The sequence below is a fragment of the Bombus bifarius genome, unplaced genomic scaffold (genome assembly GCF_011952205.1).
Source record: "Bombus bifarius isolate JDL3187 unplaced genomic scaffold, Bbif_JDL3187 scf7180000009656_frag, whole genome shotgun sequence".
NCBI lineage: Eukaryota > Metazoa > Arthropoda > Insecta > Hymenoptera > Apidae > Bombus > Bombus bifarius.
The window spans coordinates 7,858-27,915 of NW_022885259.1; the positions used below are offsets into that span (position 1 = coordinate 7,858).

The 20,058-nt window shown below is 37.5% G+C and overlaps 1 protein-coding gene across 1 annotated transcript; it reads left to right on the plus strand.

Annotated features, from left to right (window-relative positions):
• The first annotated feature begins 6,870 nt into the window (after positions 1–6,870).
• On the plus strand, positions 6,871–7,910 carry LOC117215479 (nuclear transcription factor Y subunit gamma-like). Its single transcript, XM_033461846.1, has one exon. The coding sequence runs from the start codon at positions 6,957–6,959 to the stop codon at positions 7,908–7,910; it is 954 nt and encodes a 317-aa protein (XP_033317737.1). The 5' UTR covers positions 6,871–6,956.
• Positions 7,911–20,058: the final 12,148 nt, after the last annotated feature.

A 20,058-nucleotide genomic window follows, 5' to 3' on the forward strand; every position in this document is an offset into this window, starting at 1 on the left:
TCTGGAACGCTGAAGTAATGACCAGTGCAGTGGTCCAGTGGTCATATTGAATGCCGCTGGATATATCAGCATTTGGCAACCTAACCCAGAGAAGCAGGAAATATGAAGCCACCGAATACCAATTAACTTCGTAGTTGCACGGTTCACATTCCATCATTTCTGAATATGCGAGGGCAGTCCTCTTATTGTGCTTTTAATTCTTTTATTTGTTTCATTTTCAGCAAATATACTGGTTTTTTAAATTAAGCTTCTTTTTATACAGAGTTACAGATTATATTAATTTTATATAGAATATATTTAAGAAAGATATTTAATTTTTTGCTAGTTAAGTATTGATCGATTAAATTACTGTACCTTTGTTCCGATAAATGCGTGCCATTTCCTCGAATCTAATATCATAGCAAATGCCAATACCTATTTTGCAGCCCTTCACATCGAACGTCGTTAGGGAGTTACCAGGACCGAGTGAATCACTCTCTCGAAAAGTAATCTTATTAGGAATGTCGATGTCGAATAGATGTACCTAATAACATAAAAATGTAGTCGCTAATTCTATTGCTGCAACTTTTGTAATTTAATATCAAAGTTACCAACTCCTAAACTTTAATTATTTTTTATTTAATAACTGACAGCGTTTTTATCACTTTCTTTTATTTAAAAATCTTATCATTTAATAATGTTTAAAAAGGAGAAAAAATAAGTATAATAATATTTTAAGTATGTGAAAAATTTATACAACAACAAACACATTACAACAAAAATGGGCGTTTCCCGTATCATAACGTATTTTATAAACCGTAAATTATAGAATTGGTTATAGTATACGTATGTACATATGTATATTCCTAAATTATTCCTAGATAGAGTCACTTTCTTCACCCCAATATTTTCAAATTCAAAGCCATAAAGGAATATATTACTTACCTTTCGGTGTTTTGCTATCAAAGTTCCATCGGGACCCCAAATAGTACAGGTATTGTACAATTTATCGCCCTCTATTTCAGGCATCGTACCACCAACTACATAGATGTTGTTTTCTTTAGCTGCGTTCGATGAAGCAACGCTCGTTTCACCATCAGGAATACTCTCGGCGTATTTTGGAAAGTACTCTGCATTGCAATATTTCAATTAATGAAAAATAACTGTCTTTTGTTCCAACCATAAATTAAATTGAAATGTTTGTCAGTTTTTTATTTTCTAAATTATTAAAATAACTAAGTTTTATATTTCGACTTAATTAAATATGCAATTACTTAGCTAATAGTATATATAATAAATTGTTTCTACAGGTTCAAAATGAAAAATGAATATTTAGAAATATTTAATTACGACAATGCTATTTGTGTTAGCATCAGTGGCTTGTTACTCAACGACTTTGCTAGTACTTTTTGAAACATAAAGTTAGTTTTCAATTAACACTTATACTAGAGGCGGAATTATAAATGCAAAATAATTGATAATACTAATTTATAAGTACCTAATTATTAGTATCTTAAAAAATATATTTATACAAAAATCACGATAATCATGAAAATGGGGAAATCCTATATTCTCGACTCAATTCACAATCTTTATGGAAGTATAAACGGTAAGGTAATTTATCTCTTTACTTTTTCTATATAGTATGGTAAGGTACTACTTTTACTTTTTCTATATAGTTGTTACACACATTAAATTATTGAAAAAAAAACAAATTATTACGTATTCCATATGGTGAATTAAAGCATTCAGGAAGAGCTATAATATCAGCATTGTGCTCTTTTGCGCTAGAAATGTAGGAAACTGCCCGCTCTACATTTTTGCGTTTTACTTCATTTACTTCAAGTTGTACCAACGCCAAGCGAAATGCTAAAATGTTGGAAAAGTTAAATACATTCGGTTATATATTTCCCATACTTTTTATCTATAAATACTTTTTACATAGTGAATACTTACTCGACATCGTCCGCACTACTTGTTTAGCGATGTTTGTAAGTATCATAATGTTGAGGTTATGTATGGTACTACTCAATATCAACATTACGTAAGCAATACGCAGGGATTTTTAATAATTCTTGGTAAAGTTTAGGACATTAATTTTGATGTAATTGTAAACATTATTTGTTCACAATTTGTTCATTTACTTTGCAACAAAAAGAACGCATCTGCAAGCGTGTTAATCGGATAACGACGAACTTCATTTCGCAAACACCGACACGTGAAACATTTTGAAGTTACGTCGACGCGAGAGTAATTGGTTCCCTTAAATTACTCAATTTCCATTTCTTTCGCCATGTATATTCGAGTATTGCATTTGAATTGCAGAGCAGTCGAAAGTAGAGGAGCACCTCGCCGATATATCGACAGGAACATGAATTTTTTTTCATAGGGCGAATATTTTTTCCATTGAATTATTAAACCGAGTCAAATTTTCAAACTCAACCACTTAATTTAATCGTTTTACATAAAACATTTCAATCTTTTTTCTTCTAAATACTTTACCTATATTTCATCTGGCTGAATATTCCATATTTTTAAAGCTTGTTGATAATTACAAATACGTAATTATCATTCTGAAGCTAGAAATTTGAAATAAAATTGCTCTGCGTGAAAGGAAATAATTCAACGTTTTATATATTTGCTGTTAAAATGATATAATAAGTTTCAGTAAAATAGCTTCACTAAAATTTGTGGTTTTTTCCTTTTCTATTTTTTTTTTTTTTTTTTTTTATTTTATGTGTTCAAGGGCGAACGTTCCCTCTCATTTCTTGTATTTTTATGAGGAATTTAGCCTTTTTACACCACGAGAGTCTCAACGTTTTCATTTTCACGCCTACGCTACGCTCGTTAAACACGTTCTAATGAGACCATGTGCTAACATTGCGAGTTTTATTATTTTCGCACAATAATTTATCATTTTAGATTTCAAATATTACATTCATACATTTTTCGTTGTAAATTTCTTTCTCTATTTAAACAATTTACCATTGTTGCTACAATAAATCAATTAATTAAATTAATTGATCAGTTTAAACTTAAAATATCATTTCATAAGTTTTCGTCACTTGAATCTAAAAACAACAGAAAACGGTATACCCGCATCATACATAGAAAGGAGATTAAAAAGCTAGAGTGATCATATTCAACGATCACAAAACGATAATAGGACATTGTGTTTCTTCTGAAGGGCATGAAATTGTCAGGAGATTATGCCATAAATGAAATTGGAAGCTGGCTGGTCAAAGGGATTAAACTCGGTTAAACTCAATTGTGCTATATTGCACAAAGACTTGAGAACTGCTACCAAATATCTACTAGCTTAAAGGTGTGCTGATTACACCTTACAAATTGTAATTATATTTCAAATACAATCTCCTAAGTAATAAGTAAATTAAATTAATACTTTACCTAGAATCTGTGATACATTAATATAACAAAAATACATTTCTTAAATTATTCATTAATTTGCAATGTAATTAGAATATTATCTTTATTTTCTGGTGTCTTTATTATTCTTAAAAGATACGCTGCTTGTTTGCAAATTTAACACTACGTATGCTATTAATAAATCATTTTATATTTAATTTTGCAACCTTCAATCATTGTTAAAATTGATTGATAATACCGTTGGTTAATAGAAATTTGAAAATGCTCTCGTTTCCACTCGATTAAAAGGTAATTGCACAAACTGTCACAGTGTTGACTACAAATCACGTGTGTCGTTCTATTAAATTTATACACAATAGTATTTATTCTCGTTTTAATTTAAAATGAAATATGTTATTGTATGAATAGCAGAATGTTCAAATAATTGAAACAACTTTTTGTCCTCTAATTAATGATTCTCATTTAAAAAAATTTAAGAATTTTAATCAAGAAGATTTTGAAGTCTCGATCTAAAATGACCAAGGATTGAAACAGAGAATATTTTGATGCCAACAAATACATATTCTTCAGATATGAAACAAATGTGATAATAAAAATCGGTGTACATGAATGAATGTTGAAATATTGGAAAATTGTATAATTATATCCATTCTCTGTTGCGTTTAGATGTTTCAATTAATGTTTCATCAGAATTTTTATCGAATATTTTAGAGGTACTGGCTGTAAGGTTTTTTTTAAAATTAAAATTAAAATTAAAATTAAATGTAAGAACAGATTCAAAGTATAACATTTAAAAATTTGTGGTTATAAAATTTACTTGTATGTCATAATTATGTAAGTGAATTAATCTCATAATTAATTAAATGAATTTATTCTATGTGAGTAAATTATATTTATCTATAATAAGTCTTAACTTATTATTAATAATCAGCTAACATTGCATAATACTAAGTAAAGTAACTGAAAATTCTCGACGTGAGAATTAATTATAATTTCAACAAGAAAATAAAAAAGAAAAGAAAAGAAAAGAAAAAAGAAAAAAAAATTCTATGTAAGTGATTGTTCTATGTAAGTAATTCTATGTAAGTGATTTGGGGCTCGGCCAGTACCTTGCCCTTCTTTGGGATATTCCGAATTATCTGTCCTCTCCGAGCTGCAAATCTGATATCTCAGATGTTAGGGAAACCCCCTGGCCGGTAAGGCACGATAGACAGATGAGACTAAACGGCTGGTGGAGAGGGCAATCATCAACAGAGGGTCACACCGTGCGGATACAATACTGGGGTCTCAATAAAATCTTACAACCGTGGTGTTCAGAACATCAAACTCTGTTTGCATACACCCGGTGCACATAAAGTGTCAAATTACACTAACACTGGATTTATTGAACCTCTTTCACCTTGACCAGTGGCTCTTTAGTTTATGATTTGCAACAGAATCCCTGCATCAACGCAGGTTCACGAAACATACAACTTCACGCACCAAATATCGATTACAGTCAATCGACACTAACAATCAGTAATTTGTCTGCGAGATGCTCCTCTGGAAGTTTTAACTATATATATTCCGGTTTTAACTATATATATTTAACTATATATATTAACTATATATTTTCCCTAGGAACAGTAAGATTTTAACGATACAACTTTATCAAGAGATCTTAATGTCATAAACGGTATCGAAACTTCGTAATTAATATTGTTAAGGAAGAAAATATTGGTAATCTCCTCGAACGACGAGCGCTTGATATTCACAATTAGAACTCGATATCTTAGCTTCTTATAATATCCTAATAAAATGTTATTTATCGATTACAATTGTCCTGTCGTATTTTATTGTGTTTGCTTTATAAATGTGAACTTTATTCAAAAAGAGTTCATCGATATAACGGTATTGAAGAGAACTACTCGAGAAACTATATCTAGCGCTTGGATGGACGGATTGCTTGCTTCTTACAATCGAATAATTGGAGTGTAACTAGAAACACGAACGGTAGTTTAGCAATGGAGAAGAACTTTAGAACGACAGCAATTTTCTTCTTGTTTCTTTGAGAAAGGCACCGTTCATTTTATGTTTGACGAGAATGGGGTTGTTGGACGAATTTGATTAAAAAGGAAAGATCTTTAACAAATCTATATTTTTGATTTAATTATTTGAAAATGCAATTTTGCATATACCTATGTGCAATTATATACAGATAAGAATCTTTGGTTCCATCTAGAAAAAGAAACCTTCAGATCAAACCGAAAGGGGTTCGGATTATATTTTCTAATCGTATTTGTATATTTCTTTTTACGGTCAGCTTGTCATCCACGTACAATCGAACAGAGAGTCCATTAATTATTTCCCTTCGACTTGTTTCAGGGGGAGCATCTCGGAAGCCATGCCGGCTGACGAGTTCGCTGGAAATCGAAACAGAAGCAAACCAAGACTGCAACCACCTTAACGAACCGCTATTATCACTGGCAAGGTCATCGGGCAGACCGGATCTAATCATGCTCACGCCGACCATGCTTCCTGTGCACTCGTTCCTCTTTCTTAACGACGTCAACCAGAAGATCGGGTGCTAAAAAATTCGAAATCGAGTTGATTGAAAATCTCAAGGAATATTAAAAAAAAAATACGGATAAACAATTTGATATAGAAATCATCCATTTTGGGCAAAGAAAAGAAACAGTCAGAAAAAGGAATAACCACAAAAGCTCTGAATTTCATTGCTTCCTAATGGTACTTCCTTGGATATTTTTACATTCTGGAGACGTGAACGAACTCTGAAAAACAGAAACGACTTCTATCGGATGATCGAAAGAACTACCTGGACACTGAGTATAATTATTCACACGTGCGGATGCCATTTCCGGCATGTTTCTCCATGAAGAAGGTCAGCTTCAGTTTTTGCCACTTGTAGATAGAAGTTGAAGTGGCGGACGTCTTAACGAGGTTGCTAGAATGTCAAAGAAATAGATGAGGGAAATATTATGAAGATATATTTATGAATATCTAATTGAGCATTTAATTAAGAACTTAATCGAAAGACCAAAATAAGTTGGTTCTTGAGACCAAGTACCTATCTAAGTATAATAGTCTTTTGTACTTACGGTTTAGTAAGAGGACTCGAGTAAAACGATTACTCGTTAAAAGGAACAATAGAATAATCATGCCTCCGCAGACGGTGGTCTCTGCTTTCATGCCTCATCGCGGAGAATCTCAGCGAAAAAAGTGTCCCGAAGCGTGAGCTGAAAGGTGGCTATGTAGGCTGCCTAGTGAATGCCGTCGCCATGGTGGAGCTGGCGTGTAGCAACTCCCTAAGTCCAGAAACCTAATCCCGCGTCAGAAAGACAAAATTCGCTACGGAGAAAAGTAAACAAAAATATATATATAGGAAAGAAGAGACAAAGATTAAAGGTCGTTAAGAATTAAAGGTAATTTAATGATAAAAGGGAGAAAGAATTGTGTAAAAATTCTACTGGGGAAGAAAAGAAAGAAGAAACCTCCAACGAGAAAGACGTGCTCAGAAGCGAGTCCCACGTAGCGCCATGTAGAGAAGCAGGAAGAAGCGCAGTCTTCCTCAGGCATTCCAGCGTCGAGTAATGCTGAAGCATATCCTGACGGGGCAACCGTCGTCAGCGGGCTCCAGGCACCAGCACAATGACTACCAGGCGAGCTCGGACTCGTTGCACGGCGGCCACCACCACCACCATCATTCTGGTCACCAACAGGATCAACAGCAACACCATCATTACAACCAAAACAGCAACGTTCGTGGAACGACAGGGGGGAGCCAAGGACGGGGAGTCGACGTTTACGACTCGGTGGTCCATCAAAGAGCCAACGTGCATCAGGCTGCCACCACGCCATCTTCCACTCACAGACACCCTTTGAATCATTCTCAGTTGAGCGTGAACAATCTTTCTCAACGATTGAATCACTCGCACGCTCTTAATCTGTCCACGTTGTCCACGTCGAAGCATTCTGTGAGCAGCGTCAGTCCTGTTGCCGGTGGGAATAACAATAACAATAATAATAATCTGTCGACTACATTGGGGGTGATATCCCCGGCGCCGCTGCACCAGGGCAACAGACCTAAAGCGAATGGAGGCTTTGATATCTCGAGACTGTCCAGATTATCCAGTCAGGCGACACCTTCGCCTGCACCTGCTCTTCAGGGTACGACTACCGGGGGACAGTTAACCGGTCCCGGTTCCACGGCGTACCCCTTGAACGCTTCCTGGTCGTCGTCCCTGTCAAGGAATCACAAGGACCACGAGGTTGGCGCGAAAGAGACGTTGACCAGTTTGGGTTTATTGTGTCTAGTGTCGTTGTTACTGGCGCTACTCTCGTTGATCTTCTTGCTGAAGATCTCACCGTTAACGGTGACGCCGAGTAGCCTGATCAGCCCGGAAGAGTATACGATTGTCTACGAGGTGACGTTAGCGCTGTGCGCACTCGCCCTCTCCCTAAACCTCTGCTGTCTCCTCGTGTGCGCTATACAGTTCCTCTTCACTGTGAAACTCGTCAAGACTTCGTATCAAGGATATTGGTGAGTAGAGTTTTCGTTTTATGCCACGTTGGGTAAATCCGTGATTTATAACGCTTTAAATACCTTTGTACATAATCCGTACTTTACTCAACCCGAAGGTCGAACAAGGTGTGAAAAATATATACGTTTAAAGTTTGTATCCTTAAGATACTGTTATCTTTGAAAATCCGGAAGTCAAACAAAATACACAAAGAGAAACTTCTAAAAGTGCAAATAAACATTGAGATACAAATATCCTTTAATCCGAACTATACATATGATGGAAAGAGGACTCTCATAGTCATCGACATTTTCCCTCCTAAATGTCAACAGCATCCATATTTACATTGTTGCTGTTGTACATGTAACTTTTCAAACTTACTTAGGTATTGATAAAGAAAAGAAAAACAAGCATTTTCCTGGTAGCTGGGAATTCGCGGGATTCGCGGTCGAACGATGATTACCATTAATTTCTATAATCTGGCGACGCTATCCTCAATCAAGATTATCCTTGTGCCGGAATATAAGTTCTCATTCGTCCATGCGTGGCCTATCTGTGTGCGTCTGGAACAATGGCAGTGTCCCGTATCCCGTGCGATGAATCAGAGGCCTGTCTAGTGTTTCTTCTCACGCGGCCTGGAGGACGAAACGCAAAAATTCACGTCCTGTACTTGACGTGCAAGCGTTCACCGACGGCGTGTCCCGTTTTTACCGATCAAACACGTGTCTGCAATCACAATACGATACTATGTGGTGAGATGTATCCGTAAATGAATATGTTTCGTGACGCGAACCTTGAAAATGAAAATTACACTTTCGTTTATTCCTCGAGCGTCGTGCACGCAGGAAATCGTATAATAATTTTATTAGTAAGATTTTTTTTTATATAGACTACTGTTACGCCACGAGGCTTACCACGGGCTGTATTTTCTAACCGTCGCTCGCGGTCCTACAACGTCGCAGACGGACCGTCGCGGCTGCCCGGCAAACAAACATTGTAGTGGCAAGCGCATGGTTCATTAAGCAGGGCGACCTCCAGAAACGTCGACTCGTGGCCGTTATTTTACCTCGCGTAAAAGAATGTGGCGTGATACGAACGTAGTGGGGGTCGCCTTCCAGAAAAGACGAAAATAATCGAAGGGCGGGCAGTTCCTTCTGACGAGTCAAACGTGACACACCGAACATATCAGACCAATAGCAAACGAATTTATCTAGAGATCAAAGTCGAGTCAAATTTCTGTAACATCTTCATCAGATTATTGTAAAATATATTGTTCTATGTTAACCTGTTAATACAGAGTTACATTCATTAAACCACCTCTGTTATACAAAACGAAACAGGGGAACGACTATTTCGCGGCGTCGATTAACATGATCGTAGCGAGAATTTACAACTCTCGTTGACGTGCTATCTCGCGATCGCGTCTCTCCGCGAACGGTCGTAATATTTGGTCCTTCGAGCCGGATCACGTGCCAGTGAAGAGTGCACTTACCAGTGACCACACAGTGCCACGTGACTTTATCAAAACCAGCAGCGGGAGCGGGAGCAACCACTACAGCGAAACCAGTGACGTCAGGCGCGTCATCTTCGAAGAAGCACATCCCATTGGCAAGGGAACGCAACCACGCAGCCTTCCGCCGCAGCTGGACAGTCATCAACGCAACGAATTTCACAACTTAAGAATACAACCGAACGAGTGGCCGTCGGGAAGGAACAAGGCGTTCCTCACCAAACATACACGCGACCTCACGCCGCACGACAGTAAGGTAAGCTCGTTCCTTATTTCGACCATCTCCTATCCTCGGCAGCGATGACGAGCGAAGACCAACTCATCTCCCTGTGTCGGAGACGAGGCTATTGTAGCGGCCGATTCACATACTTATCGAACCGACTGGACGAGTACGAGCAATCCGGGAGTCAGCAAAACTCCTTATTAACGAACTACGAGAAACAACTGACCGAAGTTGCGAATCAATTCGAAGCGATCCAACTCGAGTTAGAAGTATTAGACGAGGAGGAACAAGCGCGCGGCTTCGAAATAAGGGATCAGTACGTCGCGGTAGACACAAAGCTACAAAATCTTCTGAGGAACGCGCAAGCAGCTTCGCCGTCGACATCCATAAACCTTCCAACCTGTGCATCATCCGCAAGTTTAAATCCAATAGCCATTAAATTACCAGATCTTCGGCTCCCTACTTTTGACGGAAGCCTAGAAAAATGGAACACGTTTTTGATACCTTTTCTTCCACAATCGATAAAAATCCTAGTCTCACGGACATACAGAAATTCCATTACCTGCAGTCCGCCCTGCAAGGAAAGCAGCCGAGTGTTTAAACGCGTTAACCCCTTAGTAATGTAAACTACAGTCAGGCTATAGCAGTTCTCAAGGAGAGTTTCGAATGTCCACGATACACAGCTTTCAATCACTGCATGGAAATAATTGATTATCCAAGGATAACCAAGGAATCTCCAACGGAATTAAGGCGTTTAGTCCACACATTTAAACAACACATATGTCGCAGATGAAAGAACACCGGAGCCTTTGGAATTTTGGATAATCCCGCAACATTGTAACCTAGAGTCTACTATAGCTGTAATTGAACAATTGTAGTTATTCAATCCGATTGTAATTGTTCGAGAGTTGTGATAATGAGCTTGGGGTCGAGGCGACAGTCAGTCGCCGAACGTAGCCGCGGTTACGGGATGAACGCTTTGTCTAACAAAGGTATGGAGTAATTCTATAGCGCTCCTTAAAAGAAATATTCGTGGCGACACGCGACAGTAAACATTCCAACGGTTTCTGTCCCGTGGCTCGCCACACGCAGACCCTATTCTTCGAGTAAGATGATTGCCAGATGTCGATGCGTCTCCGCAGTACATGTTCGGCTAGCTCGAGGGCCCGTTATAAATCTTAAGATTTAGTCAACTAAAGTCCTTCAAACAGACAAACAGTCTTTGTCCCAACTACGGGAAAATAGGGGAGACCTATTTTTCAACGAGCGCGTCTCCCACTAGCAACTTTCCCTCGAGGGCGGCTAGCATCTTTTTCTAACCACCGATATGGAGATTGACCAATTAGCAGCAACGCCAATTTCCCTTACTTTCTGGACGAAGGCTTTTCTCGACGAATCCGATGATCTCGTGTCTTTAGACACACGCCATTATAGTTTTCCTCTGTGGCATCATCGGGACGGGAAAGGCATTCTCGCTCGCGATCTCACTGATGAAAGGAGTAACCCTTTACGACCAGTGAATATTACGCATCCGACTTAGATTTTGTGAGCCCGTACATCCACTATCCCGTTGACCGCGGATTCGTTATTGCACTTAGGATCATTGTCATTAGTTTCTCGAGTACCTAACTACCGCGGTTACTTGTCCGGTTCTATAATAATCGTATTTGCCCTAGTCAATGTCTTCTCTATTGCATAACGACAACGTGTAACCCAAACGAAGATTCGTTTCACGCCCCTAACCCTAATTCTAATGTAAACCCGACATATATAATAATTCTATATTGAAAAAAATATGAAATTAACATGATATATACATTATGTTACGACCGTTCGCGGAGAGACGTGATCGCGAGATAGCACGTCAACGAGAGTTGTAAATTCTCGCTACGATCATGTTAATCGACGCCGCGAAATAGTCGTTCCCCTGTTTCGTTTAGGATAACAGAGGTGGTTTAATGAATATAGCACTGTATTAACACTAATAAATTAACGTTTATTTCAATAACTTATTAACTGGAAAGATATAAATGGAACAACAAAAGAAATGTAACTACGTAATGCGCGATATAAGATATGTATTGACTGTTTGGCTTCTCGAAACGTTCTGCCTGCCCTTCGATTTGTTAGTTTTTTCTGGAAGGCGACCCCCACTACGTTCGGATCACGCCACATTCGTTTACGCCAGATAAAATAACGGCCACGAATCGACGTTTCTGGAGGTCGCTCTGCTTAATGAACCATGCGCTTGCCACTACAATGTTTGTTTGCCGGGCAGCCGCGACGATCCGTCCGCGACATTATAGTGCCGCGACCGACAGTTAAGAATATGATCTATGGCAAGCCGCATGGCGTAACACATTACTACATAAGTTATATATAAAATATGTATATTATACCCTTGCCTACTGACTGATATGAATTTCTTTCGGTCTCGAATGCGTTAAAAAAGAGCGCAAAGAAGTCGAAATTACTTATTGTAATTAGTAAAACGACCTGAGAGGCAGACAGATACAAGAAAGAAGGAATATTATATTAGCGGCATTTTTGTAGCCATTATATAGGGTTTCGATCGCATAATTAATCAGTATCAACTTATCAGTCTTTAACGGAAGGACAAAAAGAAGAGCAGACGGCACACAGACCGCAATCATGATCATTTTCAAGTAGAATCTCAAGCTGCCGTACATCTTCGAAAACTTCGTTAGTCGTAAGGGATCAAAGGATGATGTCCGCGCTGCGGAAAATAGATGAGAAGCGGCTATTTCAACAACCACCGTATAGGTACTGCACTAGCCAGAAGTATCTGCGACAGAAATCAGAATACACTCGTTTTCGCATGGTTGGATCAATTTCGCGTGGGACTAACCTGATTGAACCTAACGCGGGATTGCTCAACTCACGACTTTAACCAGCCCGCTTGATTCTCTGTAAATGCTTGAAATTGACGCTTGGATTCTTTCCAGATTAACTAGCTTTGCCCCTCCCTCCCTTTATCTATTTTCTTAGATCGACTTAGACTGCCGCAACATATTATCTTTCTACTTTTCTTTTCTTTTCTTTTCCTTTAATCTTTTAAAGCCCTAAATCGCTGGCTATTTTGTATACTATATATTTTGTACACTCAATTACTCTGTAAGTCATAAGTACATATGTTTTACAACGTTATTTGTCATATTTCAGTTAAACCCCAGAAAAGCCAGAAATATTATATATATTTTCAGCATATTTTAACGCGCCCCTGGCAAAGATCTCAAAAACGAGTTGCGGCACAATTTAAAGCGACAAATAGCATCGCGTGTCTCGTTGTGGTAACACACGGTTCGCCAGTTTTTTTTTTTTTGATATCGGTGACTGCCATATTCTCTTGAGTTTCCAAATCGTAAAGAATCTTTCCCCAGGGATTGGTCAACTGTGTATGTCCCCATGCGACGTAACTTGCTTAAGGAACACGAGCCGGTGATATGCAGGCAACGTATAATTGATTATCATTCGCTCTGGAACGCTGAAGTAATGACCAGTGCAGTGGTCCAGTGGTCATATTGAATGCCGCTGGATATATCAGCATTTGGCAACCTAACCCAGAGAAGCAGGAAATATGAAGCCACCGAATACCAATTAACTTCGTAGTTGCACGGTTCACATTCCATCATTACTGAATATGTCAGTCCTCTTATTGTGCTTTTAATTCTTTTATTTGTTTCATTTTCAGCAAATATACTGGTTTTTTAAATTAAGCTTCTTTTTATACAGAGTTACAGATTATATTAATTTTATATAGAATATATTTAAGAAAGATATTTAATTTTTTGCTAGTTAAGTATTGATCGATTAAGTTACTGTACCTTTGTTCCGATAAATGCGTGCCATTTCCTCGAATCTAATATCATAGCAAATGCCAATACCTATTTTGCAGCCCTTCACATCGAACGTCGTTAGGGAGTTACCAGGACTGAGTGAATCACTCTCTCGAAAAGTAATCTTATTAGGAATGTCGATGTCGAATAGATGTACCTAATAACATAAAAATGTAGTCGCTAATTCTATTGCTGCAACTTTTGTAATTTAATATCAAAGTTACCAACTCCTAAACTTTAATTATTTTTTATTTAATAACTGACAGCGTTTTTATCACTTTCTTTTATTAAAAAATCTTATCATTTAATAATGTTTAAAAAGGAGAAAAAATAAGTATAATAATATTTTAAGTATGTGAAAAATTTATACAACAACAAACACATTACAACAAAAATGGGCGTTTCCCGTATCATAACGTATTTTATAAACCGTAAATTATAGAATTGGTTATAGTATACGTATGTACATATGTATATTCCTAAATTATTCCTAGATAGAGTCACTTTCTTCACCCCAATATTTTCAAATTCAAAGCCATAAAGGAATATATTACTTACCTTTCGGTGTTTTGCTATCAAAGTTCCATCGGGACCCCAAATAGTACAGGTATTGTACAATTTATCGCCCTCTATTTCAGGCATCGTACCACCAACTACATAGATGTTGTTTTCTTTAGCTGCGTTCGATGAAGCAACGCTCGTTTCACCATCAGGAATACTCTCGGCGTATTTTGGAAAGTACTCTGCATTGCAATATTTCAATTAATGAAAAATAACTGTCTTCTGTTCCAACCATAAATTAAATTGAAATGTTTGTCAGTTTTTTATTTTCTAAATTATCAAAATAACTAAGTTTTATATTTCGACTTAATTAAATATGCAATTACTTAGCTAACAGTATATATAATAAATTGTTTCTACAGGTTCAAAATGAAAAATGAATATTTAGAAATATTTAATTACGACAATGCTATTTGTGTTAGCATCAGTGGCTTGTTACTCAACGACTTTGCTAGTACTTTTTGAAACATAAAGTTAGTTTTCAATTAACACTTATACTAGAGGCGGAATTATAAATGCAAAATAATTGATAATACTAATTTATAAGTACCTAATTATTAGTATCTTAAAAAATATATTTATACAAAAATCACGATAATCATGAAAATGGGGAAATCCTATATTCTCGAATCAATTCACAATTTATTTTGTATATTAATTAGATTCCGGGCTCATCAGTACGTACTCACTGGCGACATCGAGAAAATGTATCGGCAATTCCTCGTACGACCAGAGGATCGGAAATATCAAAGGATATTATGGCGCAGCGCGAGTGGAGAAACAGAAACATATGAGCTTAACACCGTAATACTCTTATCATAGAAATAGAAGCAGTCCTCAATTCCCGCCCGCTAACTCCTATCTCCACCGATCCAAATGATCTCCTAGCCCTCACTCCCGGACATTTCCTCATTGGCGATTCATTAATGTGCTTACGTGATCGAGATTTCAGAGACATTCCATCGAACCGACTCTCCAAATGGCAGCATATCCAACAGCTTAAACAACATTTTTGGAACCGCTGGCATAAGGAGTATTTGAACGAGCTAACCAACCGCAATAAATGGAGCAAGGGTGGACACAGCATCCAAAAGGGCACAATCGTCATCCTCAGAGAAGGACAACGTTCCCTCCATGCATTGGCCTCTGGGCCGAGTTATCAAGGTTCATCCAGGCGCCGATGGTGTCATCCGGACAGCTACAGTTCAGACGGCAAAGAGCATTTTGGATCGGGGCGTCAAAAGGCTTGTCCCACTGCCAATTCAACCCGATCTCGAGAAACCCGAACAACTAGCCACCGAGACGAAATAAGATGGGAACTTCAACCACACCTCGCTAGTTTGATCGGTACCCTCTCAACGGGGGGAGAATGTTACGCCATGCGGCTTACCATAGGTCATATTCTTAACTATCGATCGCGGCACTATAATGTCGCAGACGGATCGTCGCGTCTGCCCGGCAAACAAACATTGTAGTGGCAAGCGCATGGTTCATTAAGCAGGGCGACTTCCAGAAACGTCGACTCGTGGCCCGTATTTTACCTCGCAGTAAAAGAATGTGGCGTGATCCGAACGTAGTGGGGGTCGCCTTCCAGAAAAAACGAAAAAAATCGAAAGGCGTTCAGAACTTTTCGAGAAGTCGAACCGTCTACACATCTGATATGTCGCGCATTACTTATCAACCAAAACGCAGTTACATTTTTTTTGTTCCATTTATATCTTTCTAGTTAATAAGTTGTTGAAATAAACATTAATTTATTTGTGTTAATTCTGTGGAATTTCATTGAACTACCCTTATTATCATAATCGAAATAAGGGGATCGATCAGTTCGTGGCGTCGATTATTTAATCGTAACGGGAACTTACAACTCTCGTTGACGTGCTATCTCGCGATCGCGTCTCTCCGCGAACGATCGAAACGCCTATTTTTTAACGAACGACGTCTCCCACTAGAGACTTTCTCTCGAGAGCGGCTAGCATCCTTTTCTAACCACCGATATACAAATTGACCAATTAGCAGCAATGCCAATTTCCCTTACTTTCTGAACGAAGGTTGTCCTCGACGAATCCGATTTTTCCTCTGCAATATTTTTAAAGCTACACATTTCGAATTTTCAATTATGCCGAAACAATTGCGTGACCCACTCTATATATTCCATACAATAAACTATTTTTTGCGTTTTAAAGTAGTTGAATATTTTATTAAAATACTCTGAGCAATTCTCAGGTTTCTGTGAAAACAAGATAACCCAAATGTAGTTGTGTTTCCTTCAGAATTATGCAGATTTTATTTGAAATATGTGAGGTGTAAGTGACCCCGACGTGATCGAGCTAATGAGATTTCAATTATCGTGATTCTGGGCGCGCTAACGATATGTCAAACAAGAATAAAACAGTTACGACCAGTGAAAAGTCCGCGTGCCTTTGACGATGCCCTAGAAGATAGTGCTATGGTTCTCCTTACTAGAGAGATAGCTCGCGGCGGCGAGCATCGCGGGCGATGAAGAAAAATCTACCGCCCTCCAAGGGTGTCTAGAACCTGAGTACTTAGAGCGAATCGAGGACATAGCGTTGAATCCCCCGGCCACCACAATATGATAAACTCAAGGACGAAACACTTCTCTCTCCTTTTCCTTTATTTGTCGGCTCTACATCCATCCCCCTTGCTTACTCAAGTTGTTGTTTGTCTATATACGATTCAGCAGCTATGGAACCACATATGGGCAAGATGGATTGACAGAAAGGAAGCGGAGGATTTTCGCGACGGAGGATGTAATTGAAGGATGAGCGTTGTAATGAATTGGTTTTGGTTTGTAAATATATTTGTTATGTTCTTGCAGCACTTCTTCTTTGCATTTTCAAGTCCCTTGGACGGCCTTTAGGAGAGAACAAAGACACAAATGATAATTGTAGCTGCTGGCTGTAGATGTCGCTGCTAGGGTACTGCTGTATTTTCTTTTCATTTAAGAATCGTGGAAGAAAAATCGGACTACGGTCGCCGGGATTTAAGAACCCAGATCCCGAACGTTCGTAACTTGAGGCGCTAACCACTGCGCTGTCGTTGTCTGGTATTAGTTAGTGTCGAGTTGTCGTATTTGTGCTGTCGAGTGCCGCCACATATGTATGCATTTATGAATTGAGTGGTTTACAAGTAATTACAATCGATATACATTACAAGTAATTACAATTTATTACAAATGACTCGCTGTGCATATTACTATAACAGTCAGTACTAATTCTATAGATCAGCAGCATTATAACTTTCCAATAAACAACCGAAAATCACGTCGTTGTATAATAAATGCATTCACTGTAGAACGAAATTATTATTACGAATATAAGAGAAACGATTTAAAAACCATGTATTTTTTCATTTAAATTATTTGCATTTGCAAAGGGAGATACAAAATTTTAACAACGTTGCAAATTATAAAGACACAAATTACAGTTTCGTGTTTAAGTTATTGTTCAGAGTTTGTTGGAATGCAACGATATTAATCGCATACAGATGAGGTGATTGATCGAACGGATTCTTTCCTTCGTTGTTCAGCGATATCCTCATTAGCGTGCGTTCGTGAGATGTACCACGGCGGCTAGCACGTGCATGCTCTTTCGAGAATTCGGCGGAAGAAGCGTAGGAATATGGATGGAACATTCCCGATGGGCACGTCGAGAAGCTACTAGAAGGTTCTGCGGCACATGTGACGCCACACAGACACCCACACAGGTCACACTCATTACTGCATGGAGAGTGGGGTTCAAAACCTTTTCAAGGGCCATGGGTCACTAAGCCAGTCAGTCTGTGTCTGTGTCTGTGCCAGTCAGTCAACTGTCTACATTCCAGAACACACACACTTATAATTCCTGTAATAATTGTTTAATAAATATCACATTATATTGTTTCAACACAAACATTGTGTCTTCCACAGACACATTAATCTTAATTCCAAGATTAAATTCTAACAGAGCTTCCTAATAATTATGGTACAATTGGTAAAATGATGATTTTACATGAAAAAAGTAAAAAATATATTAGATAATTGAAATAACGCGATATAAATATAATTGAAATAACATCAGTAAGAACGGATGTTTTAAGCTTTCGATTTTGAGAAAACAGGATATGAATATGTTTAGTTAAAAAGCAATCCGTGTTTATTCGAGCATTCGCGAAGAGACGCGATCGCGAGAAAGCACGTCAACGGGAGTAGTAAATTCCCGTTGCAATTAGATAACCGACGCCACGAACTGATCGATCCCCTGATTTCTGTTACGATAATAGGGGTGGTTCAATGAATTTAACACTGTATTAACAGGTTAATATAGCTTGTATATTTAAAAATAATGAATGTAATAATAAAAACGTCACAAATTATTTAGCGATAAATACAGTTGATATGTTATAGGAATTCGACCCGACTTTGCGATATCTCTCAATGAATTCGTTAGACTAAGCAATTTATAACGTTTGACTCTTCAGAAGGGACCGATTACTCTTCGATCCTTTTCGTTGTCTTCTCTGGAAGACGACCCCCACTACGCTCGGATCACGCCACCGTTCGCGCCTATGATCACGTATACCAGCTTCTTTATGCGGATAAAATAACGCACCGAAGGCGAATAGATGTTTCTGGAACTCGCTGCTTGACGACAACTATGCGTTTATCGCTACTTTGTGTATATCTCGACGGTCATGTAAGACGATCTGTTTGCGACGGTTAGGAACACGGCCTATAGTAAGCCTTGGGGCGTAATAAACGGAGAGAATAGAATAATCTACAGGATTATCAACGGTGAAGTATATAAATATACTAACGACTCAGAAAACATAATTGAAGCGAGTTGCTTAGATATGAAATTATTGTTAATAACTAAAAGAATAATAGTACAAGTTAGATTAGCAGAGAGACAAACGTGATTGTGCAGTGAGTCTAGGAAACAGGATAAAATATAAAACAAATAAAAATGGAATATGCAATACGTCCTATCCAAGAAGATTGGATACCAACTAATGCATAATAAAAGAATGTCCGCAATATTTGGAATTAAGAACAAAATTCTTAAAATAAACAACCACCATCTTTATGAACAGAGAAAATTGATTATTGAGACTAAAGAATTTTATTAAGAAACAACATGACGCTCAGAGCATAATAACTGAAGTTATAATAACCTGAGCACAACTCAAAAACTTAGCTATGACCCTTTTGTAATAACTAACAAACAAACATTTCAAACTTAATTAATTATAAACAAGCTACAGATAATTTGAAGTTAGATATGAACAAGCTTAATAACAAAATTACATAAATAGAATTTTTCTTATTTAAATGCGACAGTTCGTAGTACAAAACAAATTTTGTTCAGGAATAAGGTTTTCTGAAAATTTCCAGCGAAAATTTTTGCAAAAATTTCCTAAAGGAATTATAATCTATGAGATAAATGAAATAAAAATACAAAAACCAACTGATATTAAAAGAAGAATGATTATTTTACAAGATAATATGAAACTGTGTAAGGGATTACATATGTAACATATTGTCCCGATGTACACATATTTGCGAAGCGACTTACTACCCTGTATATTCCAGAAACTTCTTAGTTTGCCCCAGCCTTAGCAATTTGAAACTATTTTATTAAAATTACGAATTTTCCACATTAGATCGAACGCACTTCTAATAGGTACCAAACAGTATATATATATAGCAAGATTTCACATATCTCTAAATTATTCACAGAAAATTAATACGGCACATAAATTAGACTTCGGATTGTAAAAATTAAGAATAAATAACCGATACAGTCTCACAAAAATAGAAGGATAAAGATAGAGATAAGGGATCAAAAACAACAGTTATTTTTCAAATTTGTATGAAAAGCCCTTAAGAAAATAAGTTACTCCTTAAATTGAAAACAGTTATATGTATAGAAATCAAACTTGCGATAAAAGTAAAAAAGATAGAAAATAAGAAAATTGTATTTGTTTTTATGACTCACTTTTACATGTAGTATAATTTCCACC

Bases quoted from the DNA above. Each gene is read 5' to 3' on its own strand.
- LOC117215479 (XM_033461846.1), top strand. From the start codon at position 6,957: ATGCTGAAGCATATCCTGACGGGGCAACCGTCGTCAGCGGGCTCCAGG.